Genomic DNA, 10,519 nt, shown 5'->3' with positions numbered 1-10,519 from the left:
TGTTTGACGTGCTTTTGTTTGATTTTGCGCTCCAACTTTGTTCCCCATTCACGTCGCTCTTGTATTTTGTGATTTTATTTCATTCTTTATTTTTTATTTTTGATTTTTGACACTTTTTTTTTTTTTTTTTTTTGTGCCTTTCTTTTCTGCTGTCAGTCACATATCGACGCCGCTTTCTCCACGTTTTGCCAATCATCATCGCCATCCGCCCGCACCCATGACTATCTCAGCGACATCCGAGCCGTTTGGCACTGTGAATGGCGGCCAGCCTGTTCAGCTTGTGACGCTGCACGACAAGGACACTGGCGTTACCGTCAAGTTGACCAACTACGGCGCCACAATCGTCTCGTTCTCCACGCCCGACTCGTAAGCACAACACCAACAAAACCCACACGCACACACGCACACACACACACACATCAAACCCAACACTGCCCTCGACATCAGACTCGTGCAGTTGAGCGCGCGATGCATGCAAAACCGGTCCGGTCGCTGGTTGAAACTCGAACTGTGGATGAAATCGCTCTGCTTGTTTTTTTTTTTTTTTTGGTTTTTTTTTTTGTTTTTTTTTTTTTTTGTTTTGTTTTTTTTTTTTTTTTTTTGTTTTTTGTTTTTTTTTCTGGTTTTAACACTGTGGATGTGTGAGGCTGACACGTTTTTTTGGCTTTGTGAGAGAGAGAGAGAGAGAGAGAGAGAGAGAGATGAGAAGGGGGAGAGAGTGAGAAGCAAGCTCACTGTTTGTGGAGGGAAATGTCGAGAATTTTGTAGAGTTGCTGCTTTGCGTTATTGACGACAAACAAAAAGATGAAACGAAGCGAAGTGAAGCGAACAAAAAAAAAAAAAAAAAAAAAAAAAAGCGGTGGAAATGAAAAATCAAACAAGAATAACAAAAAGGTGACAAACTGTGGGCAACGTTGTGTTTTTGATTTCTAGTTTGTTGGATGTTTTGCTGAAGCTCGAACGTGAGCAGACAAGCAAAAGCATGGAAAAGTGAGTTGAATCGGTGAATGATAGCAGGATTAAAGAAAGGGAGAATCGAACAAACAAAAAAAAAAAAAAAAAAAAAAAAAAAAACAAGCAGCGAAAAAAAAAAAACGTAAAAAAAAACGCCATCCAAAAACTCAATGGAACAAAAACAAGCAGCAACACATCCAAACAGAACCGTAATAATAATAGTAATAGGAATAGGAATATGAACAGAGCAAATAGGAATAACCAGTTTGTGGGGAAAAAAAAAAGCAGCGAAAGAGAGAGACAATGAGAGAGAGAGACAATGAGAGAGACAATGAGAGCGACCACAAAACCATCATGATGCACGATTGTCCACTCTGGTGGATGAAACGCACTTTGTCACTCTCTGCTTGGTGGGGAGTGGGCACATGGGGGAAGTGGGATGGATGTGGCGACCGAGCAGACCTGTGCGCTGCTGCTGCTTGTGTTGCTTTGGTTTTGCGCTTGTGATCGTGTTGTGCGGTTTGGGTTGCGGTTTTGGGGGTATTGTTTGTTTGTTTGTTTGGATGGCAACAACAACAACATCAATAACAACAACGAAATGTCCGTAAAAACCAAAAACAGCCCGCAAGCGCGTGAGTGAGGGTGGGTTGGTTACTCGGTCAGAAGGGCAATCAGTCTTAAGTGCAGAGAAAACAGGGTCAGCTTGTCTCGTGCTCATCTCGAAAAGTCAAGGCAGCAATCGATCACCCTCAATCTCAATTGTGTGCATGTGGTTTGTTCTGCTTGTTTTGTTGTTTTGTTGTTTTCCTTTTCGGCGACAGGCTGGGTCTGCTGGGCGACGTCGTCCTCGGATATGACAAGCCGATCGGATATGAATCCGACACTTGCTACTTTGGCCCTGTTGTCGGTCGCGTCGCCAACCGCATCAACCAAGGCAAGTTCACCATCGATGGCGCTGTGCGCCAGGTCACTGTGAACCGTCCCCCGCACCATCTCCACGGTGGCGCAAAGGGATTCTCCAAGAAGGTCTGGGAGGTCGTCAAGGTCGATCCCAAGGGAGCTGTCTGCTTTGGCCTCACGAGCGCTGACGGCGATGAAGGCTACCCAGGCACCCTCCTCGTTGACGTGACGTACATTTTGGGCAAGCCAGCGGCAGGCGAGTTTGCCAACTCTGGTTTCAAGCCGCTCAACACGCTGAGCATCGTGTACCACGCGTCCTCCATCGACTCGGCCACCCCCATCAACCTCACCAATCACTCGTACTTTAACCTGTCGGCCGGCGCGCAACACAACATTCACGGCCACCACCTCCACGTCAACGCCGACAGCATTACCGCCGTCACTAGCGAGCTCATTCCGACCGGCGAAATCAAGCCTGTCAAGGACACGCCGTTTGATTTGACGGAGGTAGGAATTGTTTGCGTGTCAAACGACGCGACAGGGCGGGCAGGAAGGGGGGGTTGTGTTCGGGTTTGGTATTCTGGCTCTAGAGCGTTGGTTCAAGGATGGGGGAGGCGTTGTTGTTTTGTTTGTTTGTTGTTTTTGTTTGGGTTTTGTTTTTTTTGCTTTTCTTGGTCGCTCACTTCGGTTTTGGGGCAAATTGACAGGGTCCTCTCGGTGTCAACTTGGGCGAGCGCTTCAAAGCAACAGAAATGAACGGCTTTGACCACAACTTTGTCCTGAATGGCTTTGACAAGGCCAACAACAACAAGTTTGGCGCTCCTCTGCGCACTGCTGCTCGTCTGTCCGATCCCGGCAGTGGTCGCGCACTCGAAGTGAAAACCACTAGTCCTGGTATCCAAGTATACACTGGCAACTTCCTCTCCAGTGTGCCTGGCCGTAATGGTGCAGTGTACGGCAAGCATGGCGCGGTTGCCCTCGAGACGCAACACTTCCCGGACTCGGTCAACCACGCCAACTTCCCTTCCACCGTTTGCAATGCGTTTGAGAACTGGGACAACGTGACATCATTAACTGTTGGCGTTTTGAACAAGTAATAACGGGCTGCCGTTATGGAATTTGGTTTTGTGTTTTTGGTGCGGAGGGAGATGCTTGTGTAATTTTGTTGTCGGTGGTCGGCCAATTTGCAGCACGAATCCTTTTGTCTCTGTTTGCTGTACCACCTGTCTCTCGTTTGAAGCGACGACGTTTAGCAAAGTGCTCGTGCTCCTTTTGTTTTGGAATGGCTGTTGTTATTGAGAGTTTTGTTGTTGTTGTTGTTTTCGGTGGAGTTGTTGTTGTTTTCGTTGGAGTTGGAGTTGTTGCTTGTTTGTTTCTGTAAATCATTTGTCAAAGCCTCGAACAAAAAAAAATCGGAAAACAAATGGAGACTCGTTGTTCCAACACTGCCCCAATATCGCGAATCTATCTCTCTTGTTTCGAAAAATCACAGAGAACAATTCCCTCAACAACCAATTCCGCGACGCTTTCACAATCATCCGCCGCACAAACATACACACAATCAAACTATATGCAGAGCAATTACAACTGGCCCTTCTGAGCAAGTAAACGAGGATGGCTCCAAGAGGTTTGTCGGCGAACATGACTGGTAGCAAACACAAAGAAAGACGTTCAAACCGCGTCAGCAGAGCACCCGAGAGAAGCAGTACCCAAACACAAACACAAAAACAAGAGTCGACTTACTCGACATAGTACGTGCCCTCCTCTGAGGTGACAGCCTCCCAGCCAAAAGGCAATTCTGTTTGGAGATTAAGATCATTACGGGGGCACAATTCTAAGTCAGTGCCAGTCAAAAGTGCGGACGCAGCGAATCGCGCAAAATGAGGACTATGAGCAATCTAATCGCACCATTGTCTGAGCAATCTTTGGCGAGCTTGCCGTCCCGCGGCAGTCGAGGGTCAAGCCAAGTAGTGCTCATATCGTTATGACTGCAATGGCACAAAAATTTTCAAAGAACAGACAGCGGAAAAATCAGTGGCAGTCACACAATGAGAAACGCCCAACAAACAACAAAACCAACCATGCGCCGTCACTCACTTGACAAAGTACGTTCGGTCGTCGTCGGTGTGTCGCATTTCCCAGCCGAACGGCAAGGGCTTTTGAGTTGCAACGCTTTCAGAGGCCGCTGCAGTGCCGTTGGCGCGCACAAGCTTGGCCGCGCGTTGCGTGCTTCGACCGCGTCGCAGATTCTTGCCCTGCGGAAGAGTGTCAACAATGCTCGGCGCACCAGTCTCCATAGGCTTGACACCAACCTCATCAGTCAGCAGCTCGATTGAGCGGGTGCGGTTTGCGAGGCGATTCTTCTCGGCGCGGGGCTGCGCAGTCAAGTCTGCTGAGGGCTTGATCGTTCCATACATGACGCCGTTCTGTTCGCCGTGCTCCAGGAACTTGCCGTCATTCATCATCGCCAAGAAGGTTTCCTTTGAAATGAAATGATACGACTTGCCGTCCACCTCTCCCTCGCGTCTGGCACGAGTCGTGTCTGAATGGGGAAATGTGTCGAAGAGAGATTTCAAAGTGAAGACGAGTCAGCAATCAACGGGCTCTCTGGAAATTGGGTAACAGGAGGGGGGGCGAACGGGGAGAAGCTCACAAGGAATCGAAGAGTGGTAGAGCTTATCTCGGATGAACTTTTTGAACTGCTCGTCTGGTGAGTGATCTGGGAACTTGGTGTTGAGCATTTCCGAGATGCGTCGTGAACCTGACATCCAATTCCCACAAACGTGAACCAGTGATCAGCACATACCAAACCAATTTGAAACGCAAAAAAAAAAAAAAAAATCGAATCAACCAAAAACGGCAGCCAGAGCCGTTCAGACACCTGTAGGGTGTCCCCGTTTGGAGCAAATTTTGAAAGCCAAGCCAAGGCAAACCACTCACCTTGAACTGCAGATCCGTAACGAAGCGACAGAGTGAGGGTTGTCGAACTCTGCTTGATCAGGCTGATGGCCTCGTCGTGGGTGGCTCCGACCACAATTTGGTTGTTGATTGACTGGACTTCGTCTCCGATGAGCACTTGTCCGCTTGCATCTGCGACTGCGCCCGGGACCAGCTTGGAGATGGACAGCGTGAGATCGTGCTCGCTGCCGCCAAACAGCCCAAAGCCAAACACATCGCCCTCGCGCCGGTTGAGCTTGACCGTCCGCCCGACATCCCGCGGCACCCGTGCGGCCAGTGCAGCCTGTTGCGCCTGCTGCTGCTGCGTCGTAGACAGCGAACCATTGCCATTGCTTGGGCGACCGTTGCCACTTGTCACGGCCGAGCTGCTTCCATTGCGACTGTGCCCAGCGGAGGCCGGGGGTCTGAGCCCACCAGCACCAGCACCAGCACCAGCACCAGCACCAGCACCAGCGCCGCCAACCGACGACTGCGGAGCCGAGACGTCCTGGACAGAGCCGTGATGGGACGGCGCCGGCGACGTGTGCCTCGAGCCCCAGCGCGAACCGCCATTGCTGCTGCTGCCGCCGCCGCCGCCGCCGCCAGTAGTCCCATTGCTGCTGTGGTTGCTGTGATGGCCGCCGAGCTGCAGGAGGCCCGCCAGACCGCGGCGCTTGGACGAAGGCGACTCGCTCGGCGCAGATGATCCGCCGCCAGCCGCCGAAGCCGCCGAGCCAGCGCCAGCGCCAGAGCCAGAGCCAGCGTGCCGGCTGCTGCGTCGGCTCCATACGGCCTTCATGAAGGAGCCGCTGATCTGGAGCCGTGACTTGTGACCCGCCGGCGGGCGACCTGTCGTCGTGCTCATTCGTTATTCAAAAAAAAAAAAAAAAAAAAAAAGATTGACGATTGTGATTTTGATGGCTTTTTTTTTTTTTTTTTTTTTTTTTCGCTTCTTGTTTCATTTCAGTCATTTGAAGTCATTCTGGCAAAGTGCACACAAAAAACAATGGGTTTGGCAATTAAGAAAAGAACCAACAGCAAGACACATCAACAAAAACAACACACACACAAAAAAAAAGGCTGCTGTTGGACGAAACAGAAGGAAGGATGGAAAAAACACAAAGAACAACAACAATGCAAGAACGCACAAACCACTGCGCGGCTTCTTCTGCAAAATACAATGAATTACACACAGGAAGTCGCTGGGTTGGCATGGATAGCCTTTACATCATCGGCGGCGGCGGCGGCGGTGGTGGTGGCGGCGGCGGCGGGGCACCACCTGCGTCGTCGCTAGCAGGTGCCGGAGGTGCAGGCGGCGGGGGAGCGCCACCGTCGGGAGCAGCAGCTGCTGCAGCGGGATCAGCCGGAGCAGCGGCCGCGGCGGGCTCCTCGACCTTCTTGACCTTCTTGGGACGGAAGAAAATGCGAGCACCACTGAGGCTAAAGTTGAGCAAATCAAACTCGTGGTCGAACGTCTCGAGACGCTTGAGGGTGAGCGTCATGGTTTGCTGCAGCTTCTCGTCGTCCTTGCCCTTCTTGCGCGAATCGGCAAGCTGCTGCTTCTCCAGGCGATACTTGTCCGCAACCGAGTCAAACCAGTGCAGCGAGTCAAATGTGTTGTACTGGTCGAGAAGCTTCAAGATGTATGCAATGCCTGCAAAGGTTGGAATCGAGCACAGAAAAGGCGGGGAAGGGTGAGACACAAAAAAACAACAACAAGAACAACAACAAAACTCGACCGACGAGCCCACAAAAAAAAAAACAGATGAACAACGTACCCATGGCAAAGCCATCGTCAGTGAAGAAGGCGCCAGTCTTGTTCTTCTTGTTGAGACGCTCCTTGCCCGACAGCATGTGCTCAACATAGTTGACAGTCAGAGGAGGAATAATGATGAAAAAGTTGCGCAAGTGCATGTTCTTCGAGTCGCGGAACTCGGCCGAAAACACATCAACGAGCATCTAAACGTATGACAACAGGAGCAGGGTTCAAAATGAATCGTGAGTGCGTGCCCCTCCCAAAACCAAAGTACAAGTGCACAGAGAGCCACAGAGCTCGGACCTCAAAGTACTCGGATCCCTCGGCAAAGTTTTTGGTGAGATTGCTAATCGTGGCATCCAAATTGCTGTGAAACGCGGACAACAAAAACACGGAGGTTTTTCCAAAGTGAGCGAAAGCGAAGAAACGTGGAAATGGCCCCCGGGAAGGGGGGGGAAGGAGAAACAACGAAAATTGAGCTGCAAATCTCACCGAGCAGCGTCTTGAGCTTCACGAGACAAGTTGGCAGCCTTGGTGTGCTCCTCAAAGTTGACAATGTCATCGAGATCGGGGACAAAGCGAATGGCGTTGCTGGTGTAGTGCAGACCACCCGAGCGAATCATGCGAATGTAGCCCATCGCGTTGCCTGTACAAATATGACCAGGTGAGTCAGAAAGAGGTTTTGCAGACGAGCTGGAAATGAACACGGCGGTCTCTCTCTCCGTCCCCCCCCCTTTTCATCGTCCCAAAAGAGCTGAATTTGCTTACCGATCTGGGTGATCAAAATACGGAACTGGTCCAGGTAGGTCTGGCCGTCTGGAGTCAAGCCAAGCTTGCGAATGCCCTTGTTGAACTTTTCGGCACGCTCGTAAGGGTACTACAAGACAAAGAGTGATGAGGAACACAGCGGTCGAGGCAAAGAGGAGACCAATCCAATCACGTGAGAGACTCAAGTCGCGAAAACATTACACGGAACAATCGCATCTGAGCGGCAGTACCTTGTTGTCGAGCTGGTCGCGGCTTTCCTTGTAGAAACGAATGTCCTTGATCAGCCTCGACTTGATGTGATCGTCGTACAAGAACTGCGAGAACACAAAGAACTTTTTCCGCAAGAACTGGAAGGTAAAGTTGACCTATTGGTGGAAGACGACCCAAGCACAAGAACAATGAGCAACGAGATGACAAGACACGCACACACAAACGCACACCATTGTGACAACTACAAATGCAAATGCAAATCCTACCGTAGTGTTCATGATGCCGGTTCCGTGGGTGCGGATGGAGTTTGCAATGTGACGAATGTTGATCGTGTTCAAGAACTTGTTGTTCGAGAGTCGCTCAATGAAAATCTGGTTGTTGAGGTTGTAGCTGTAACGCGCCACGAAAATGTGGATGTTGCGCATAATCTCGAGGACATCGAGACCCTGCTCAAGCGTCTGCGAAGGCAGGTGGACTTCGGTCAGCTCCAGACCGTACTTTTGGCTCGCCAAGTTGCGCATCTCGCCGTAAGTCTTCCAGTCGTGCAAGGCCACGGTCGTCAGGTTGTAGAACGTCGTGTCGAGGTAGTGAGTGACCGAGTCTGTGAGGCCAAGCAAAAATCCAGTTTAGCATCGATGCGCGACACTATTGCTGCCAACACACACACACACACAAACACACACACACACATACATACACACACACACACACACACACACACACACACACACACACACACACACACACACACACACACACACACACACACACACACACACACACACACACACACACACACACACACACACACACACACACACACACACACACACACACACACACACACACACACACACACACACACACACACACACACACACACACACACACACACACACACACATTGGGCCAATTCAAGTAAAAAGCCACTCACGTTTGAAATCAATGTGCTTATCAAAGAATCGAATCGGTCGGATCTTGAGAAAGTGAGAAAGCTCCTTGAGACCAACTTTGAAGGGGTTGCGATCATCGAGCTTGAGATGAGAATGAATGTGCAGACGCAAATCCGTCTCAATGTCTCGGCACAGCGGGTCAATGATGGCGGTCTTGAGCATGGTTTGAATCTCCTTCTCAAAGCCGGCAAGCAACACGCCGGGTTCTTCGTGCTTGGCTTGAGTCATCAGCGGAACGCAGTCGCGAAGAGCTGCAAACATGTACTACACCAAGAACGTGCGAAGCAGAGCAGATCAACAAGAGAACAGAAACAGAACGACAAAAGAACAGAGAGTGCGTTTTGAAGGGTGAGCCACAACGAAAAAACTTTGCCTCCGCCACCGCCTCAAGCGCCCTCATCACTCACGTGCAACCGATGCGCGTCTGTTGGCGAATCAAAGGCGTCCGCAAAGTAAACGGGAAGAAGAACGCGGTGCCAGTACAAGAAAGTGCAGTTGCACGCAGCGCGAAGCTTGATGCGAAGATCCGACATGGCCTCGAGACGACGGAATTGGTTTGTGACGTTTTCGTACTCGCCAGCCTTGAAGACCTGCATCTGAAGGACGACCTGGAAAGCCAGGTTGGACAACATGCGACGCTCCTTTGTCGGCGGGCCATTCAGCAGATCGCCCATCAACTGGAGGGCTGCAATCACATCCAGGTGCGTGTCGCTGTACTTGCGGTCCTGAGCCAAGCGTTGCTGTCGTTGCACACAATAGAGTTCCAAAGTGAGTTTTGTTGATGCACGAATCGACACGGCAAGAAAACAAGAGCACAAAAAAAATCTGAATCGTATTCAATCACGAATACATCATACCTTGATGGGGGCAAGAACGCCAATGATGGGCAACGAGAGGCGTTGGATGGCGTGAGACATGGTCTCGGCAATGAGCATGGAGCGACGATGGAAGGTGCCGTCGATAGCCTTGAGCAGCTCGATGAGCTTGCAGAAGGCGCGCACGGTGCTCTTCTTCATGGGGAAGGACATGTGCACGTACAAGCTCATGGCAGACTTGAGCGAGTTCGAGATGGCGTAGGCGTGAAGCACACCCTGGATGAAGAGCGCTACGCGTGTTCCCAGATCGTCAGCGCTGCTGGCATGGCCACGGATGGAATCCATGCGAACCATCCATGTCGCAATCTGCAGATACCAGTTTTGGGCGTCACGCGAGATTGTGTTGTCAATGTTCTGCAGGTAGGCCTTGCGAACGCTGTCCGTGTCGAGCGACTTTTTGTCGAGCTGCTTGACGAGCAAGGGCAGCTTGAGGGCCAAAAAGTCGTTGGGGAACCAGATAATGTTGCCAGCCAAGGCAAACACGGGCAGCTTGCGCTGCACATCCCACAGCGCCTTGAAGAACTTTTTGTCGGTGGTGCGGTACAGTTGAAAGTGCAGCACGTACAAGCCACACAGGCCCACAAACTTGTCGCGTTGACCCATCTCGTTCGGCTCGCAGAGGCGGCTGTCAATTTGCATAAAAATTGCGCGCAGGTTGTGCGACATCTCATCGTTCATGAGGCCATTGTGAGTCACATCCACTGCCTCGTTCAAGTCAAAGTGGTCTTCCACGCATTTCTAAAGAAAAGAGTCAGATGTGGCGACAACAAAACGACAAGGGTCAGAAGATCCTTAGCAACACAACATTTGGGGGTTGTTTTTGTTTTGTTTGTTGCGGTACCTGGAAAATGTTGCCATCGAGCAGTTGACCTTCGAGGCGCATCAGGAACTTTTCCATTTGGCGCACTTTGACCTCATCCACACCGAAACGCGACGGCTCGGCACGAACAGACTTGATCATGCGCTTGTACAGAGTCCAGTGATCACGCAGCACCGTGTTGGTCCGAACAATCTCGTCCAAGGTGATGAGAACACCGAGCACGTCGGCAAGGTACTCGAAAACGGGCTGCAAGACGATCGTACAGAAGCAAAATGAAGAGGGCAGGTGAGTTTTTGTTTGTTTTTTTGTTTGTTTTTTTTTGTTTTTGTTTTTTTTTTTTTTTTTG

At 50.7% G+C, this 10,519-nt stretch overlaps 3 protein-coding genes across 3 annotated transcripts; 1 reads left to right on the top strand and 2 right to left on the bottom strand.

Moving 5' to 3' along the window:
* The first annotated feature begins 72 nt into the window (after positions 1-72).
* Positions 73-3,284, top strand: CAOG_03497 (aldose 1-epimerase). Its single transcript, XM_004348352.2, has 3 exons — positions 73-366; positions 1,776-2,361; positions 2,562-3,284. Exons 1-3 carry the CDS (start codon positions 218-220, stop codon positions 2,949-2,951), a joined length of 1,125 nt encoding a protein of 374 aa, XP_004348402.2. The 5' UTR covers positions 73-217; the 3' UTR covers positions 2,952-3,284.
* A 24-nt stretch (positions 3,285-3,308) lies between these two features.
* On the bottom strand, positions 3,309-5,661 carry CAOG_03496 (hypothetical protein). Its single transcript, XM_004348351.2, has 6 exons — positions 4,795-5,661; positions 4,508-4,615; positions 3,952-4,396; positions 3,763-3,842; positions 3,598-3,652; positions 3,309-3,499 (listed from the first exon to the last, which is right to left on the bottom strand). The coding sequence occupies exons 1-6, from the start codon at positions 5,654-5,656 to the stop codon at positions 3,436-3,438; spliced, it is 1,614 nt and encodes a 537-aa protein (XP_004348401.2). The 5' UTR covers positions 5,657-5,661; the 3' UTR covers positions 3,309-3,435.
* Positions 5,662-6,014: 353 nt separating this feature from the next.
* CAOG_08708 (hypothetical protein) lies at positions 6,015-10,419 on the bottom strand (the record flags this gene model as incomplete). Its single annotated transcript, XM_011272026.1, has 11 exons — positions 6,015-6,445; positions 6,570-6,750; positions 6,851-6,914; positions 7,040-7,193; positions 7,316-7,424; positions 7,546-7,680; positions 7,792-8,126; positions 8,460-8,742; positions 8,886-9,218; positions 9,336-10,091; positions 10,195-10,419. Coding segments are annotated over 11 exons (3,006 nt in total), but the record flags the coding sequence as incomplete, so codon positions are not given.
* Positions 10,420-10,519: the final 100 nt, after the last annotated feature.

The sequence above is a fragment of the Capsaspora owczarzaki genome, assembly GCF_000151315.2.
Source record: "Capsaspora owczarzaki ATCC 30864 unplaced genomic scaffold supercont2.5, whole genome shotgun sequence".
NCBI lineage: Eukaryota > Filasterea > Ministeriida > Capsasporidae > Capsaspora > Capsaspora owczarzaki.
Note: the sequence above shows the minus strand (reverse complement) of the source record. Positions and strands in the feature narration are given on the sequence as shown.